This window comes from Toxorhynchites rutilus, chromosome 2 (genome assembly GCF_029784135.1).
Source record: "Toxorhynchites rutilus septentrionalis strain SRP chromosome 2, ASM2978413v1, whole genome shotgun sequence".
Classification (NCBI taxonomy): domain Eukaryota; kingdom Metazoa; phylum Arthropoda; class Insecta; order Diptera; family Culicidae; genus Toxorhynchites; species Toxorhynchites rutilus.
The window spans coordinates 48788718-48808102 of NC_073745.1; the positions used below are offsets into that span (position 1 = coordinate 48788718).

Here is a 19385-nt window from a genome sequence, read left to right on the forward strand (position 1 = left end):
TTTATAAAAATACTCGAGGCATTATTCAGTGAAACCGTCAAATTAAAGAGTGTTACGATCAAAATTTGGTCGACCTGAACGATTTTCTTTCAATCGTACATTTAAAAATCTGCACACCGTTCATTCTATGAGTGTTTGCAGAATGATACCTCTTGATGGATTTTGACGTTAGCTGTTCAGTTATCTGCGTCCAAGCAGGAAGAATAACGCATCAAAATTTTGAGCGCATCCCAAACATCCTTACTACTCGAACATTGATTTTGCGAAATCGATTAAAGTGATCAAAATCAACCATCAACAACGCAAGAGAAGCGCTCGAGGAATCTTTGGCAACAGTCGGCCTGAATCGCGTGGAATCGAAAGCCAGAAACCGCAGCGACGACGCAAGCCAGTACTGTCAAGCGAAATCTTAACCTTTCCGTCTAAGATGTCGCAAACAAGTTTGTAAATCGTCTACAAACGTTCATCAACCATGAAAACGAGTCGGTCGATTGACTTATAAGAAGGCAATTACTTCATATCGCGATGATAAACCAAACAAAACGACCGAAACACAGTTCCGTTTTTCAAAGTCACGTCGTATGTGCAATTCATAATCTTTTTGATATTTATCGAAGCTTAGAACATTAATTGTAAAAGAGTCGAAAGCAAGTACGGTTATTCAAAAAAGAGGTGGTCGGATTTTGATAGCTCATTGCGACGGTAATTCTGACATTGTCAGTCCGTTGTCTTTAGTCAGGCTTTCCATTTATTCATGAAAAATTTCGCGCTCCCCAAAGGCTTGGGAATTGTGCAAACTTTCTTTTAAAAAATCAAGAAGTCAAAGAGCTTTTGTTGCAAAATATGTTTATAATTCTACAAAATTCTATTCTATTTGGAAGAGAGTCAGACTTGTCTCAAATGATTCGGCAAGCCGTATCCTGCGGTTGGATATCGATCTGTTCTCGATACAGGCTGGTGTTGGCACATGAACTCAAGCCGGAAGATCTTCGATTGCGTCGAGAGTTCGCAAAATCGTGTTTTAAAATGAGGAGAAATTTTCTAACCACAGAAACTCACGATTTGATGTACATTTTGGTGTACAACTATATCTAATCTTTCAGTGGCTCATATTAATTTGTTTAATCTTCCAGCGGCTCAATTTAACTGATTTCGACCAAATTACGAGTGCAAAAAGTATAAAATTTTCTATGTGGCAGAGAAGTTTATACTTTTTTTTAAATTTGTTGTTTTTAATTTTATTTAATTTTAATTCAAATAAGTTTTAATTTCTGGTTTCACTCCAGCGATTAGTTCACATCATGTGTTAAAGCTGAGAGTAAATTTGGAGATGTTGCTGTTGTTCCGATTACTCGCACCGTTCAGTGGAAGCAATGCAATGAAATATGCATTTCTCAAACAGACTAATGGACTGTGCTATGAAGTTCAGGGTTGGTTTCCCAAATTGGTCTTTTTCAAGGCTAGAGGCCAATGAACTGACAAAGTTAAAAACCTCAAAAAATGGTGCAATAAGCAATACAGCCATAGTGTTAGCGTTGAACTCGTTGTGCTAACCCCACGTACTTTTAATTTAATTTGGTGGAAGCGTGTTTATGATTCTGCGATCATTAGTCGAGCAAAAGTAAGTACCATAAAGGCCTATGCTTATTACTGGACTGAAAATATACACAGAAGAAGTGCAAGTCCGAGAGTAACTGATTAACTGATTATTTATTTCAAAATTCATCGATTTGCTATCTTCCTTCTCTTTCTCTCCTAACGATGTATATAAGCCTATTTACCACGCGTGATGCAATGTTTTCTATTTACATTATATACATATTATACACATATACACATTGCTTTCTATTGAAGCCTGATTCTAGAAATTTTCTATCGCGCTGCGTGCTGGAGAATTGCATCACGTTCTATTGAGATTGCATCATGCGTTGTTATGTATTATAATATATAGCTTCTGTATGACTCATCGCGAACCAAATAATCACTCGAGAGAAAAGGAAAAGTCTCGACAATAAAATATGTGTTCTCTAGAATTTTCTGGAATTGTGATGTTTCTCGAAACCGTAACCGTAACACATAGTTACGATAACTTTATTGCGCGGGCAGTTCGGCGATTCAAAATTCGCTTCATTTACCGAGTTATAGTCATTTCAGTGATGCGGTATCTAATAGGGATGAAACGGGTAGTAGTTTGGCCGAATACCGGATACCGGATATTCTAGACCGGATGGCCGGATATCCGGAGAAAATGCATGTTTGCAATAGGCAAATAAAGGATTACATTTACGGGAGTAATAAACACATTTATACATAAAAATAATGAACCATGATTAAATTTTCCATATAGAGTGAATATCCTTTAATATCCTTAAGAGTATCAAGTTTTCTGCAAGGAGAGGACACACTTACTTCACCACCAATCAAATTAAACGAAGCTTCAACGATGTTTTGTTAATGAGAAATTATTGATATATCGGTATCCGGCCGGATAGCAAATATTGGGCACTGTTTTTTGGACCCTCCCCCCCTCTACCAGGTCAAAAACTCGGAAACGTTCGAAATTCGTGCCTCTACACTAGAATGCCCTCTTATCGCCATTGAATTGTTTCCTTCAGAGCTATGTCAAGTTCAATGTTCAATTTAATAATCCAGAAATTCCTGAGGTCAACATACGAGCCACGATTGTTGCCATTATAGAGGAAATAGTGCACCGACTTATCGAAAATTGAATTTTTAAATCATGACGAATCAATTGCGTGTCCGCTACTAAGCGAACGATCATGAGCTCATACCTCAGGGCCCCTCTTCTGACCATCTTTGTGTGTTATTCTAGCTACAACGTCCACGCAACAATCACCATGTGACGGTAATCCCAGCCCCTCACCGCTCACATTACGATCTGCTGCATCGGTAATTGGCACTATTTATAACACAACAATGGAAGCCTCATATCAACAGTCCAGCTGTGAACCGTCCAACTGTGAACAATAGGAATATTTTTACGCCGAAAAAAGGCATGTGTTGTGTATCGATGGAATTTGAATACTCTTAGGCCTAAACAGCTACTGTGTAATAGATAAAAAAAAGTAGGATAGGAATATTCTTACGCCTAAAAATGACGATAGTTATCTTAAGATAAAAATGTATACGAATAAATTCGGCTCTGTTACAGCTGAATTGCTAAATGAGCCTAATAAACAAATGGGATAAAAAAAATAACGAATCAATTTTATTTATTATTGATTCGTGACTGCAAAAATAAAAATTAAAAAAAATGCGCAAAAAGGTTCGCACAAATGAGGAATCGCACGAAAAGCGATCGCAACCGCCTAGCACAACGGTTTCCTCACAAATGTTTTCTAAAAATATTTGGTATTAATGGAAAAGAGAGCAATGTTGGGGTTTCCATACGAGAGACAGAAGACCCTTTTTTGGTAAAAAGTTCCGTAAATCTATCGTTCCCAAAAATGCTCCATTTGTTCATTTTCCGGATCATAATGAGCAAAGTTGTTGCTTTTGTTGCTATCAATATTGTTTCAGTGACAAGTCTGTTGGAGCTCCACTGATATGTCCAAAATCCATCAAATATCGAAGAAGTCAATAGGGTCAATAGTCAAAAGTTTCTCGAATCGTTTTCCAGCCATTTCATTTTTCTCGGAATTAATAACGCCAAGATCAAGGATATAACAATGCTTCATAACCTTGAAACCCACTACTTCCCATCCCAGACAAAATTTCAAGATTGACAAATCGTCGTATAATTTTGGCGGTTTTTTTTAATCCATCAAACTATTGATGAATCGTGTAAAATATACAATCTGAAGCTACCCAAATTCAAAAGTCTTTCTTCTCCATTTTGAAAGTTCAGTTGCAGTTCGCGTAATATAGGGTTTTCCAACTTTAAATTCCGAAAGTAAATTGAAATAAAACACACTTAGAATTCGAATTTCGACGAAACTTTTATTTCAAATTAAAGTTTGGTTTATGCCATTATGTGTGAAATACAACATCATTCAAATGTCCACCTAGGGCTTCCTCGCACACCTTGATCCGGACACAGTATTTTTCGATGACTTTTCGGCACATATGGGCGGTATCTCGGTCATAACTTCACGAATGTTGTCTTTCAAATGTTCAAGAGTTTGCGGAGAGTTGGCATAGACACGGTCTTTCGCATAACCCCAGAAAAAAAGTCTAGCGGGTTCAAATCGCATGATCTGGACGGCCAATTGGCATCACCAAAACGCGAAATTATGCATCCCTCAAATTTCGTTCGCAATATGGCCATGTTCGGTCGTGTTGTGTGGCACGTGGCACCGTCTTGCTGAAACCACATGTCATCCGTATCCATATCTTCAATTTGTGGCAAAAAAAAATCGGTTAACATGCGGCCGTAGCGCTCACCATTCACAGTTACCGTCTCGCCGTCCTCATTTTCAAAGAAATACGGCCCGATGACTCCACCAGACCATAATGCGCACCAAACAGTGACTTTTGGCGGATGCAATGGCCTCTCAACAATCACGTGTGGATTTTCTAAGCCCCACATACGGAAATTTTGGGTGTTCACACAGCCACCGAGCTCGAAATGTGCCTCATCGCTGAAGAAAATTTGATGCGAAAATTCAGCATTTTGCTGCTTTTGTTCGTTCACCCAATCGACGTATGCCCGACGCATTCCATGGTCACCACGCTCTAATTTTTGTACCAGTTGGACTTTATATGGATGTAGGTGCAAGTCCAAATGACGACCAAAATCCGTCCGTAATGCTCGAAAAACATTTGCCGGTTTTTCATCATTTTTATAGTATAATTTAACAAAATTATTACGTTGTGCGATGCTAAAACGATCCATATTGTAAAATGGCAGACATTCAACTAACGATATGACGCTTTGGTTGACAGCTATGTCAAACGGTTGTCAGCGCAGGGCTGTATACTTTCGGAAGCCCGAAATGGAAAACCCTGTATAACCAATTAACGTTGGTACCGTCCTTCGACAAATAGAAGTTTGTTCAAATATAAAATTCCCAGACCTTCTATAAAAGCCGCAAGTTGATCTCTGATACGTTGATCTCTGAGCGTTCAAAGAACATTGACATCATGTAACGATTTACCACCTCCATCTCTTCTACATCACAAAATCTGACATTCAGATCCATCTGCGACGAGTGTTCAAAGACTCGTCGAAACCAAGGACAAAGTATAGCTTACAAAGTTTCATCGAGCTCTGATTTAGAATTGGATACAAAGCAAAACATCATGAAGCTCTTTTTATCACGCCCTAGCTAGACCTTCTCAGCTCTTAGTGTCATCAACATTCTCTAGTTACTGCAATACTTAAAGTTCAATTGGCGAAATTCATTTTTTTCCAGATTGATGACGAAATTCCCTGATATTCCTTGATTTTCAAGAATTTTCAAGGTAATCGACACCCCATCTCAATATAGGCCTCGTATTGGCTATCCTAATTCAACTTATTTTTTAATTATCGATCGGGTCTGTAACAACACCATATAGGCGTCATACTTGACCAAAAGTTAAATAAAATCGACCATATGCAATCTGTAAAACATTGTCCTTTTGAGCTCGCGGTAATATATTCGGAAGAAGGTGATGACTAAAACCTAGGATGAATCAACTGACATATTCGACAAAAATGAGACCCACATTAATATATGCTTCGCCAATGTGGTGGCCTGAAACTACACAATTATCAACTCGGCAAATTCTGAAAAGCTATATCATCTGGTGGGAGCAGTGATCAGCTCAGCATTCAAAGCCAAAGACAAACAATGATTTTCCAGTTGAAAATTCACTAAGCAAAAAAGTAACTTTGGTCATTTAGCTTGAATTAACATGTCAGTCTTTATTGCGAACGAAATGGTTAGAAAAACGTGTAATTTGGTGTCGTAATATAACCTCATCGAAGAAGAACGTTGGAAGACTTCAAGTTAAAAGAGCATTCCTGATGACCTAATCAAGTCTCATGATCCCAGACGATGTCACAATGTCTCACACATCGATTGCGGTATGACGAGACATCATAACTGAACCAGGTGCATTATCTTTGGGCTGCACTTGTGCATCGGATTACCCACGACCAACGACCGATAGTATTGTCTACCTCCTAATTTCTTTGTTCCCCAATTTATAGACTGCAGCCAAACGCTGAGTAATATAATTATTGCGACGAACGGGGAACAAAATTAAATCTATCCCAGCGCAAATCGGTGAAATATAGTGCGATATCTTATCACTGCCAGAAAGGGAGTACGTCACGGCCTCAACACGCGGGGTACAATCATCGTTCACTTATCAGGGAGAGGAAAAAAAGCTATCTAATTAGTCTCATTAATCAGCTGGAACTGGTACCTTTTGTTCCACACATGGCGTCGTCACAACAATAAAACCGGCCAAAGTCTGGAAATTTCCCTCCCTATCTTAGCAGTTGAAAAAAAAAGTTTTATCGCCATTTTCAGTTTCACTTTTATGCGTAATAGGACACAAAGTAAGTGGACCTTGAACTGTATGACCCGATTGTTAGTGGTTAATCATATATCTAGTGGAGAAATTTTATGGAGACAACCCGCTGCTCGTGTAATTTCCTCTCGAAGGTCATCTGGGAAGCCAAACCTTATCTCTCTCTGTTCATTGTCAACCCTTCCGTTCTTATTGTTTAAAACAGGTTCCGCGTGTCGCGTCGTCTCATCACATGCTACTAGTTGTTTTGAAGGGCTTCCACGCGCGTTTCGAGCTGGTGACACTGAGACTAGGACTCTATGCGTTCCACGTCAGTGTTGGCACGAAACACGTGTAGGAACTTGTTTGCCCTGGTCTGCCGCGCTTTGTTCACTCGAGGGCTCGACGGTCTCGGCCTAAACATGCCCTAATTCTGAAGTGATATCAGGGCATGTTTAGGAGGTGGTGTGATTGATTTTCGAATGAGTACAAGTGAACGATCTGAGCGATCTGTTTGGGCGTTTGTTTGATGGTTCCGACTATCGGATGTGTAATGTTTGATACGACCATCGACGTATCAGTGTTCAAATGTTTTCCAAATTCACCGAAAAGTTGAATGAATCTGCCCCGCGTCTGATCTTATCGAATTAGCTAGTTTCCTGTAAAATCTTTTTTATTTGGGTAGCCTGATTTGAGACATTAAAACACATAGGATCGATACGATGCTTACATCGTGTGTGTGAAAAACCGCTTGAAATTATATTACCAGTGCACGAAAGTAGGCTATCAACACCAACAAAAATCGTGCGAAAACTGATAACGCACGTTCGGTTAAAAAAAAGAATTGATTAGGCACAGGCTGTGAAGGGTGGTGATACCTGACCTGAATTTGATTGTATATTCACGCGCTTCAAACTTTGCGAATAATTAGCGATTAGGGGGTTTTGTACGGTCGTTCACCGACCGACAGAAACACATTCGGTTGTTTTTAATTTTGACTAGCGTATCACATCAAGAGCAGATGTTTCGCGCTAACTCGACTGGCCATTGGCAGCACCATCTCAGATTGCAGTGAAACGTTGAAGATGTAAAGGCATTGGTCATTCAAGGCAGTATTCTAGTCCAGAAATTTAAAAAAATCCTTCGAATTTAAAGTTTAAGCATTCAAGAATATACTCTAGAAAAGACTTTTCAAAAATTCCGTTATTCACTGAGTTACAGTCATTTTAGTGAAACGGTATCTAACCTTGTACGGCCATAACAATTAACTTCAAACGCGTTTTTTTCGAAACTATTTTTTTTTCAATCTGGCGTACACGATATTTTAAGATGTCGGTGAAGATACCAATACCAAGAATTCTAATTACAACTAACACCTTCTCTCGAGAATATTCTGAGATCATAGGTCACCTTTTGAAGTCATTTTAAATGGTTCCTATAATCCATCTAGTCACCTTAATGACCGATAATTCCCTTCATTTTGTAGCCGATGGAACGAAAATTCTTCCATTTTAATAAGAAGCACACCACGCTACGAGAATATTCTGAGCTGGTGGAGTTCTGGAACTGACCCATCTGGCCATAGGAACCATTTGAAATTTCAAGAAATTTACGAAAATGGTCATGTCTTTCAGTAACTATTTTCTGAAGCCGCACTATTCACACTTGAAATCTTCAAAAAAGAATTCGACTATTTTTTTAAAAGAACCAACGTTTTATCATTTTTTTACAAAAATTTATGACTCAATACTTATAAAACCTACACAATTTTCATTAAAGAATGAAATGTAGAAAATTGTAAAAAATTTCATTAAAAATATCAATTTTTTTTTGTACAAAAATTACGCTGAAAGAAAAGTTTTAAAAGGAGAAATTCGTTTCTCTCAAAAACGTATGAGTAGTCCTTACAATTTCCAACGAGTCACTTATACATTAGAAGATGGGCTTTTTACAAAGATAGGCCAACAACATTTTTTTCATATTTTCTTTGAAGAAATCATAACTAATCTAACTTTAGTTTAAAGTCAAGAGAACGATATAGTGTATTCGACAAAGTTTTAGATCTTATGAAAATATGAACTTTTTTCCAAGGCGTCAACTTCCTTTTTTTTATAGTTTCTGGAAAACACGGAATTTTTATATGTAGACTATTGAAAAACTAATGTTTGAGAAACTGAAACTCGTAAGATTTTTGTTGTGTGTTCTTGACATGTTTCTTAAAAGAAAAAAGTTTGCAGAATATGTCAATCGCGATAATCTACCCCCTAAATTGTTACGAGTTAAACATTATTAGTATTTTTTTCTAGGAAGACATGAAAAAGTTTTGTTAGGATGACTTTTTCCCTGTAGCAGTGCCCTTCTTCCGATGTATGGATGACTTGTTGGAAATGGTATGGGCCAGAGATGCCAACCTTCCTGACCTGCCAAAAAAGGCACACGGACGAGGTAACAGCAGATGGCAACGAAAGTGCTCGAATAATTTTTTATTTATGTTGACAGAGAAACTGCTGGAAGAAGCACAAACACATTTCCAAATGAATACGAAGGCCGATGGCTCCACGGTCTCCTCGCAGTCCTCAGTTGAATATGACTGTGCTGAGCCCTGCTTCTCACAATTTGGGAAAAAAAAACGTGTTCTTCTATTACGTAGAATATCTATTCGACACGGAAAAGTAAGTTTTCATTCATGATTTTTATTACAAACATGCGTTTATTTCACTTGAAAATCGATTACGATTTTCGCTCCACAATAACAGAACACGAAGCTCAATGCGAATTGAAAGGATGAACTATGAGTATTGTGTTACGTGATATTTTTTTTCTCTCCAGAGTATTACTTCAAGGATGACATATTCTCAGACATATGGGATTATTCTAGATTCATTCATTATTCTCAAACGTTCAAGAAGAGACGTTGTGTTAAAAGCTTCATTGATTGCGAAACAGTTGTGATTTTTATTGCTTCCTTCAAGGAGAAACGTTTAATGACACGTAATCGAAAAATCTTTTAAAAAGCCGACTCGTTTCATTTTCGCAACGAAAATGTCGTTTTGAAGCAGACTATCCATTTTCATCATCAGTCACAATCTAGCAGCAAAAAAGTTGGGATAAACCAAACCAGTCGATCAATTTCACAAGTACTGCTCACAACAGGACGAATTAAAGGCAGCAATCCACTACAAACTTCCAAAATTAGTCATGTGAGAGGCGTTCCTTAAATCAGGGCAACGCCAAACTTCACTTCAATTTTCTTTTGGAGTCTGGCTGGGAGTAATAATTCCACCAGTTAAACTAGTCGAATATTGCACCTCCAGATTATCACAGGTTCAGGTCCCTGTAAAACTTCCCTAAGGGCAAAAACTTCAACTCAATGGACAGTATAAAAAATATCTTCAATAGTTTTCGATGACAAAACAGTTTATACCTGTGTGAAAGATGGCGAAAGATGATGGAACAAAACTATACAAATAAAATTGAATAAATGTATAAGTCTGCTTATAAAAATGATGCTTTTGTTTCCCCGTTAATCGGAAGACAACCCAACATGAGCTATCCTGATTTCTTCCTGATTCTAATTTTCATTCTTCCGGATTTTTGAAAATAATAGTTGGCAACCCTTGTATGGGCAATTCATATATATATTTTCATAATTGAAAAAGACATATTTTTAAGAAAAATGAATTTTAATTTTCAAAATATATTCTTCCAATGATTTTTTTTATTGGTTTGATATTTTTTAATAGAAACAACAATACCTTTTTTGCATTATAGTCGAGATTTTTTTCGAAATTAACTCAAACACTATAAGACCTACAAAATATGGGTTAAAGAAGAAAATGTAGCAAATTATTTAAGTTATCAATCAAAATATCAAACAAATTTTTTGAAACTTCTTCGAAACTTATTTTGAAAATAAAAATTATTCTTTCTCAAAAACATGTTTTTCAAAAATTCAGAACAAAAATCATATGAATAGCATACACAATTACCAACAAGTCATCCAAACATCGGTAGATGGACACATTTACAGGGAAGAAGTTTTCCCAACAACTTTTTTAAGATTTCTTTGAAAAATTACGATTAATGTTTATCTCGTAACATTTTAGCGTATAGATTACAGCGATTGACATATTCTGCAAATTTTTTTTTGTTCAGAAACACGTCCAGAACATGTCAAACGCGAGAGCTTACACACAAAAATTTTACGAGTACATTAAAATCGCTTTTTACGCGTTTTTTTACGCGGCTTTCGGAATTTATGCGGATTTTTTACGCGGCTTGTATCAACCGCGTAAGAAGTGACTCCAGTGTAAACAGATTTAATGTGCTAATTGATGTGATTTTTCACTGAATAAGTTTGTATTGTATCACTGATTAGTAACTGAGAAATAATAGGTGAAACAGATATAATGATTGTACCATGCAAAAAAATTCAGTTGATCATTTGTTAGAATATGGGTTGCATTTTAAACTTTTGAAATTTGAAGTTTTGGATTTTGGAATTTGCGGGGATGGAATTCAAGAATTTACGCGGTTTTTTCACGCGGATTTTGGAATTTACGAATTTCTTTTACGCGGTTTTTTTATACGCGGCATGTATCCTTCGTGCTCCCGTGGCTGAGTGGTAAGCGTCACACCTAACATGCCGGGGGTTCGGGTTCGATTCCCGTTCTGGCCGGGGCATTTTTTCGTCAAAAAAATTCCTTTCGAATTGCACTGTGGTCACGCATATTCTAGAGCTTGCCACTCAGAATGCATTCAAGGCGTGTTATTTGGCATAGAAATCTCAACTAAGTACTAATAAAAATGACGCAAGTAATAATACTACGTTGAGACGGCGAAGTTCCTCTAGGAACGTTAGTGCCATTAAAGAAGAACAAGAAGAAGAAGTATGCCCCGCGTTAAAAGCGACTCCATTGTAAAATATTATGTTTTCAGAAGTCTCCATATAAAAATACCATATATTCCAGAAACAATAAAAGATAAAAAGTTAACGTCTTTGACAGAAGTTCATATAAAATCAACATTAGCTGTATTTTTTTCCAAAAAAAAACATGATAAAGTTGTTAACAAACCTTTTTCCTTTGAAAGTGCCCATCTTCCGATGTGTAAGTGATTTGTTGGAAAGTATGAGGACTATTCATATTTTTTTTGAGAATTTAAAAAATAAATACGTTATTGATAAAAAAGAATTTCAATTTTTAAAATAAATTTCTTTCAGTGTATTTTCGTAAAAAAATGTTTGTATTAATAAATAAAAATTTAAACAATTTCATCCATTCTTTCGACGAGAATTATGTAGGTATTATAGTCCTTGAGTTATAATTTATTGTAAAAAAATTAAAAAAAAAAAGTTGACCCTTTTCGAAAAGAAAAGTGTTTTTAAGTTTTTCCAAAAACGACCTTTAAAAAAAATCGACATACAAAATGGAAGCCAATAAGCTAGTCGTTTTTGAAAAAATTCTCCACTCGCAAAAAATTGGATTTTTATTAATTTTATAGTTTACATGATTGAAGATAGAGCACATTATATATTTTTATATTATTTTTTTTTGAAGGCTGAGATTTTTTACATAACATATCCAAAAATCAGAGAGTTTTTTTTGTTTTTGAGTTATGATTTCCCAAAGTTGGAATATAATCTACAGCGTTTTTTCATTAAGCTACCTGCGCAAAAAATATAGTGCCCTTCATCTTTATCCATGTGAACAAAAAAAAAGCAAACACAATCAATGAAAACAAAATCATTTTTTTCCCAGTGTGATACAGGTAAACTTCGATACAACGTACCCTCGATATAACGTCACTCGATATAACGTCACTCGATATAACGTACATTTTACCTCGATATAACGTACACGTTCTCAAAATCCAAAGGAAATTTTTTTCGAATATTTTTTTTCTGAAAGAGCTATAAATTGTATTTTGATACTAGAGCTTGTTTTGTACCTTTAACCAATCCCGAGATACAATTGTTTTGTGATTCCGGATTCTAAATGAATCAAACTTTAATCAGCAATACGAAGGGAAACATCATGAGAAAGGTTGACTTCGTCTTCAAGTTGAATTTATTCAATAACCTTACTCAAACAGCAACACAAGAAAGTAATATAAGTTACGTTTCTGAGTTCTTTATTATGCTTCGATATAACGTACAATTCGATACAACGTACAATTTTGAAAGTAAAATGTACGTTATATCGAAGTTACCCTGTATCTGTTTTGATTAGTATATTTTTTTTCTTTATTATAGTGATTATCAACACATTTCGGCTGGTTCGTCACTTTTACTTCCATTTTTGGAGTAATGTCGGGAGTGAGAATTGAACTCGTGATCTCTGCGTAAGAGGTATGGATGTTAACGCTACGCCAGATCGCCTCCTAGTATGATATAGACTAAGACTAGTTATTGGCTTCAATTTTATATATTAGTCATCTGAATCAGTCCGTCAGTTCAAAAATTCTGAATCAAAAATTCGACACCCTAGTGAAAAAATTAAAAATACTTTGGTCGAATAATTCATAATTCTTACGGACATTTAAAATATTCTAGAAATGTTTGAATTGTGAATTGTGGATATCGCATATTGACGATCAGATAGACAGCGTCGACTCCCAACCTATCAATGCTCAGAAACGCCTATAACAACTGGTTTTACGAATACCTGTTGAATATGCACTGAACTAAGTCATACATAGTTATTATTCTGTTGTGAAGAAGCTTGGTTCAATTTATAGTCTATCTTTCATTGGTGAATGAATTATCCTTCACACGAAACATCCAGACAAGTGTGTAATTTTGCTAAGAAAAACACCCAACCCCAACAAGAAACTCATAGAAACATGACAATCAACAATCAACCGATTTGTAGAGCGTTTTTCGTAAATTTATGCTCACTTTTCGTAAACATTTCCAAAAATAAACAAAGTAAACTTACCTAATGGCATATCGCACAGCAAACAGCAGGCAGCGAGGGCCCCCGCGGAGGCTCCGCTGATCCGGTGCAGCAGCAGATGCGGGGCATATTTCTTAAAGCACACAGCTACTCCAACGTGATAGATTCCCAGAAAACCGCATCCAGCGAACGATAAATTCATTTTTGTGGCCATATAATAATCGCTTCAACAATCGGACACTTCAGCGTTCCTTCGCACTAGCTTTAACGACAACAACCGATCACCAACAATCTGTTGATCTTCCGAAACCAAAAGAACAAAACGATTTCCTACGAAACACTCTTCGCGGCGATTAAAATTCAGCTGCTTTTTCGCACTCTCTGTGGCCGGGGTCGGCAGCAATGATAGGTACTATCGTAATTAAAGCCTCACCGCGCGCGTTGTACTTTGAACACACAAAAATAGATGATGCACTCTTGCAACGGAGTCTGCAATTAAACAAGATAGTCGACGCTTCTTCGTCCGTCCAATCCACAATCAGCACTGGTATTTCTGGGTACACTTTGCGTCCACACAGGTTCCTATGGCTTCTCACTTGTGATATTTCTTCTCTCACTAGCGATGCTGCTGATGACTACCGGCAATGTTTACATGATTCTTCTGTGGGGGGGAAAAGAGATCAGAAAATAATAATGAAAACAAACAAATTTCATTGGTACGGGTACTTTATTGGTCTGTCTAATTGGAATTTAAATTATATTGTCCGATAATGAGGTGGACGTGGAAAAACACCACAATCAAGAGTGCGAGCCAGGATGAATGTCCCATCAGGTCACACATCTCAGGTGGGGTTAATGAGCGAGTGTTTGCGACATTCTTGTTCTTGCCGGTCGATTACAACGGCGCATAATCCTCAGGTACAGGCGCAGGCAGCGATTTCGAATGATTCAGACAGATGCAGCTGAATTGGTTCCGAAAGAGACATTGCAAGGTCCCAGCTAACCGTAGACAGTTGTGTATTATTTCTAGCTCACGTGTTGCAACGTTCATCCATAATTGAAGAGCATCGCTCACGTGAAAACAAATTCAACAACGTGTGTTCTTTCTTTTCGCACTTTTGACGTAGGACTACGTCTAACCGGAAGATATAGGGGGTGAAATGGAAATCTAGGCACTGAACAAGTAGGAAAAAATGCAAGATTTGGAACGCTTATAACTCGAGCATTTCTCAATAGATCGCAAAGGTTTTTGCATCAATTGATAGGAAATATATCTACGCATCTATCATAACGAATAAAATTTCATTTTTCTTGAGATAAATAATTGAATAATTGTGAAATATCAAGCATTGTCAAAATGCACCATGTGCCCATTTTTGATTGGTCCATTTTGTGCTCCTCAAATCGTACCGACCAAAACGGGCAACCAGAGCAGCAGCGAAATAGAATGAAGCACGATTGGAAAAGAAAAAGAAAAAAATGAACGAAACATTGGTCGCTGTCTCACACATGCGTAATTCTCGAGCCAGCCAGTCAGCTTAAAAATCCCCGCTCCGCTGCCGTAACGATCATTCTCATTCAAACCGTACACCACATCGGTTCGCATCAAAACACTTCAACAAACCAACCCAAGCAGCTATGTCTGGACATGGCAAAGGAGGAAATATGAAGGGAAAGGCAAAATTCCGCTCGAACCGTGTTGGTCTGCCAATTGCTCCGCAAGGGTAGCTAGGCCGAGTGAGTTAGTACCAGTGCACCGGTCCACCTAGCCGGCGTTATATAGTTTCGGCCGTCGAAGTGATCGAGTTGGCTGGTAAAGCTGCTCGCGACGATAAGAAAACCCGCATTCAGAACAGAACACATTCGGTTCGATGGACATCAAGACAACAACAGGCAGTTGCAGCGAGTGGCAAACGCAATCGCAAAACGGCAGCTGGTAGCAGAAGAAAAAAGTTTGTTCTTTGGTGGCAAATCCAGAATAAGGCGGCATCGAGGGCGTTCGAAATGGTTTTTTTTTCAAAACCACGAGTACTAAGTTTTCTAAAATTCCATAAAACACGGCGCTTATCAGGGCCATTAAACCTTTCAAAAAAGAGTTTACGAAATACAGTTCAATGCTTTCTAAAATAATATCCAAAATAATAATAAAACACAAATTGATTTTTTCATAATTTGTTTGCCAGTATATGATGAGTATGTGAATTTGGCAGTTGTTCTGAGCTTATTTATGGTTGGGGACTTTCCCGATTATTCAATATTCATTAATTTTGAAATTGCTTCTAGATTGAAAGTACAGTAATTTACATTTAGCTCGACATTCAGCTAATTGGACGGACCTGTAATGCGACATATTTAGTTGGACATTTTTGTAAACATAAAGTTCGAGGTCCAAATTATGACCCCACATCGAAAGTCGACACTGTACCACTGTCATCGCAAATGTTCAATTACAGGTTAAAATCGCCTCCAATGCGACACTGAGTGGCTCTTCGGCACGTCGCATTGAATGTAATTTACTGTACAACATGTCACAAAACTGGATGGGAAGAAATTTTCCAACTGTGAAAGCTGTGGCGAGTGGCAAACGCAATCGCTAAACAGAAAGGTTTAGCCGAACAAGATGGGGATATCGAGTGATAACAAAACAATAAACTCTTTAGATTAAAGATAATTTTGTGATCCTGAAAAGGACCCTTTTTAGCCTGCATGTGAATCCAACGAGCGAACAAATCGTAATGAATGTGTTTTTTTGCCATCGCTGCCTTTTAACGCTCATTCGTTCGTCTCGTTGGACTCGCCCCTCTGGCAGAGTCTGCCGATTTGTCTCTATCCTGTGAGTGTGTACCGCTAGAGTACAAAAGGCGCGGATCCGCTGAAAAATATATCATTCTCTTTCAAACCGTAAATCAGTGTGGTTGTGTGGCATCGTTTCACATCACATCGCATCAACGGATTGGTGCCGGAGCACCAGTATACCTAATAGCGGTTATAGAATTTCGGCCGCCGGAGTGCTCGAGTTGGCTTGCAAAGCTGCTCACAACAATAAAAAAAAACCCGCAAAACCGAACAGAACAGAGCACATTCGGTTCGGTGGCAACAACTAGTTTCAGCGAGTGGCAAACGCAATCGCAAAACGGAAGCAGGTAGAAGAAGGAAAAAGTTTGTTTATACAGACTGCTTTGGTGGCAAAACCAGCCATCGTAAAACACGGCGCTTTTCAGGGCCATTAAACCTTCCAAAGAAGAGTTATTGAAAGTTTTTCACAATACCAATGCATTCTAAAGAGACATAATATGACATATAATATAAACTGATTTATTTTGTTTATCTTGTTCTTGAACTTATTGGTGGTTGGGGTCTTTTAAATTGATCATTCAGTTTTCACAAACCCATGCATGGTTTCCGAATTAAAAATGGCTTCAAATTACAACACAGTGTATGCAGGATGGCATTAACGAATTTTCTCGGTAGCAAGAACTGCTTTCTTTGGTTGATAACTGATGTTGAAAAATGAATGACGTTACATCTGCATTGTATAGAAAAATAACTAAGGAGCAACATGAGCTATGTATTTCCTTATTCTTCTTTCTTTGTTTTTAAGAGGCTTTGAACTTTGCAGTTCATTCGCCTTTATGTATTTCCTGCTGCTCTGTTCTTATTTTAAAGGGCTTTAATCCGAAGGTCATTCGTCCATGTATTTACTGTTGGTTTTTCAGAACGCTTATAGCTCGTTTATTTCTCGACAGATCGTAGAGTTCGTCTCCAAAACCTCAGTTCTTTTTCATTTTTATTTACTTTGTTTGCGGAAACTACAAATCTTACAATTCATTCGTCTCCGAAACACGGAAACAGTTTAAGGTACGGTAATGTGCTCAATAGTGAAATATATGATAGTGAATGAGCTGATGACCACCTATGCATCCCCTATCACAGCCATCATTTTGATTGTACGATATGTGCATACGTCGAAAGATGCCCTGCGTTTAACATTTAATAAGTACAAAGCCTTCGGAAAAAAATTAAGATTTAACTATAAGACAGCGAGAAAAAATTGAGAAAGTTTGTAAAAAAAAACGCAAAAACACAACACCAAAGGTTCTTTTTAGAACCCCCAACATGTTCATGAAGACTAAACAGTAAACTAATCCATTTTTCAGGTAGATAGGTAGGTATTCACGTAGCAGAAGAAAATAAAACAATATATTTAAAATATATATTTAGCAAAAGCTGTCCCCTTTGTATAGTCCTACGTCACTCCGGTTATGTCCCCGACATTACCAACCCGTCTTTTTTCACTGAGCAACGAAAGTATAGCGACTCCAATATGAATGTACTTGAATTGGTACTTTTCCATTACTTGCTCTTATGGGCTTTTCCTCATTTCGTTCTAATGGAAGTTTATCATTCGTCTAGGTAATTTGTGTTATGCGGAGAATGAATTATCGTTATACCTTAGCTTCTACGCCATTCTTTCTATGTTGCATACACTGTTTTGGCTTTATAAGTCCATTTGGACATTGGCACTACACTTGAGAATTGACAAGAAAACAAGCTATTCATGCAAGCTAAGTAATCTAAGCAAGTGCACCCGTGGCCGAGTGGTTAGCGTCTCACATTATCATGCCGGGTGTTCGGGTTCGATCCCCGTTCTGGACGGGGGATTTTTCGTCAAAGAATTTTCTTCCGACTTGCACTGTAGTCACGCGTATTCTAGAGCTTTGCCCCTCGGAATACATTCAAGACGTGTTATTTGGCTTAAGAAATCTCAACTATGTATTGATAAATGACGCTAGTTAATGCGTCATTTTGTAGCTGAGACGGCAAAAGTTCCACAGGGAACGTTAACGCCATTCAAGAAGAAGTAATCTAAGCAAAAGATTCATGAGGTAACTTGTGAGGGTTTACTCATGAGGATCTTGTGACAGGGACGCAAAAAATCAGTTTTATCTCAAGACAGCTTCGACAGAGAAAAAAGTGTTTCATTGCTTTGATTGCTTTGCTGCTTTGTGAATCATTTGCACCGTTCAGTGCAAGCATGTAGTTTGCATTACATTTGCTCTGTATAGAAATATTAATGAGGAGCAACAAAATGAACAATGTATGTACCGTTTTAAGATTATAATCGAGAAAATGACATAATAGAAATTTAAGAATGAAACTCTTTAGTACAACCATTTGATAGACCTGACAAGGGCCGGTGAATGAATGCTTTCACTGCGTTAGGGGCACGAACCACGGCACGAATTTCTCAGAACCAACATGTACTGTTTATTTTTCGCTGTCTGAAACTGAAATACTGAACTTTCAAATATCCAAGTAGTTCTCAGTAACTCTTAGCAAAATTACATTCCCAATGCTCCGAAAAACAACGCTCCCAAGAACATTCAAAACGGCAACAAAAAATCCGTAACGAATCGAGTGTAATGTGGGGCGGCGGAACAAATTTTCACTTTCAGCTATATATTTGATAACGCACAAAATCAACAAAGCGTACGTGTGATTCAATCATACACAATCAATCTCTACATAACGGTTTGAAAACCGACGAATTTTGTGAGCATGGATCTATTTTCCATAGTAACTCCTGATACCTCCAAAGAGCGGTATTTAATCTTCGGCTTGAGATAGCATGACATTTTCCATAATCTTTCTATACATTATTCCGTTTTCCATTCCCGGTGAGCCCTGTCTAAAGAAATAACCACAAACCATCAAGCTTCCTTTACCATGTTTGACGGTATTTCTGTAATACCGCAGATTAGGCCAAGTACCAAGTGGTCACCGAATAGCTAGATTATTTTGATTCGACGACAAACATCGCTCATACATAGGCTGACCGAATAATTCAGGAATGAAAACGGGACACATGAACCAAAAAAAAATGACCAAAATTTCGTTTTGAAAATTTTTGTGAGAAAAAAAAAACCAATCATCAATGAAACATTCTCAGATGTACCTGTATTTCATCTGAATCAACTAGTCCTACATCAAAACTACGTCCTCCAGTAAGGGAGCCAAATCATGTTA

At 37.5% G+C, this 19385-nt stretch overlaps 1 protein-coding gene across 1 annotated transcript in view; it reads right to left on the reverse strand.

Annotated features, from left to right (window-relative positions):
• The window catches only part of LOC129765206 (1-acylglycerol-3-phosphate O-acyltransferase Pnpla3-like), a 78344-nt gene that overhangs the window by 53145 nt on the left and 5814 nt on the right, over positions 1 to 19385 (reverse strand). Inside the window, exon 2 of the mRNA XM_055765249.1 lies at positions 13401 to 14019. Coding sequence (XP_055621224.1) covers positions 13401 to 13572 — 172 coding nt within the window. The 5' untranslated portion in view covers positions 13573 to 14019. The remainder of the gene's footprint in view (positions 1 to 13400; positions 14020 to 19385) is intronic.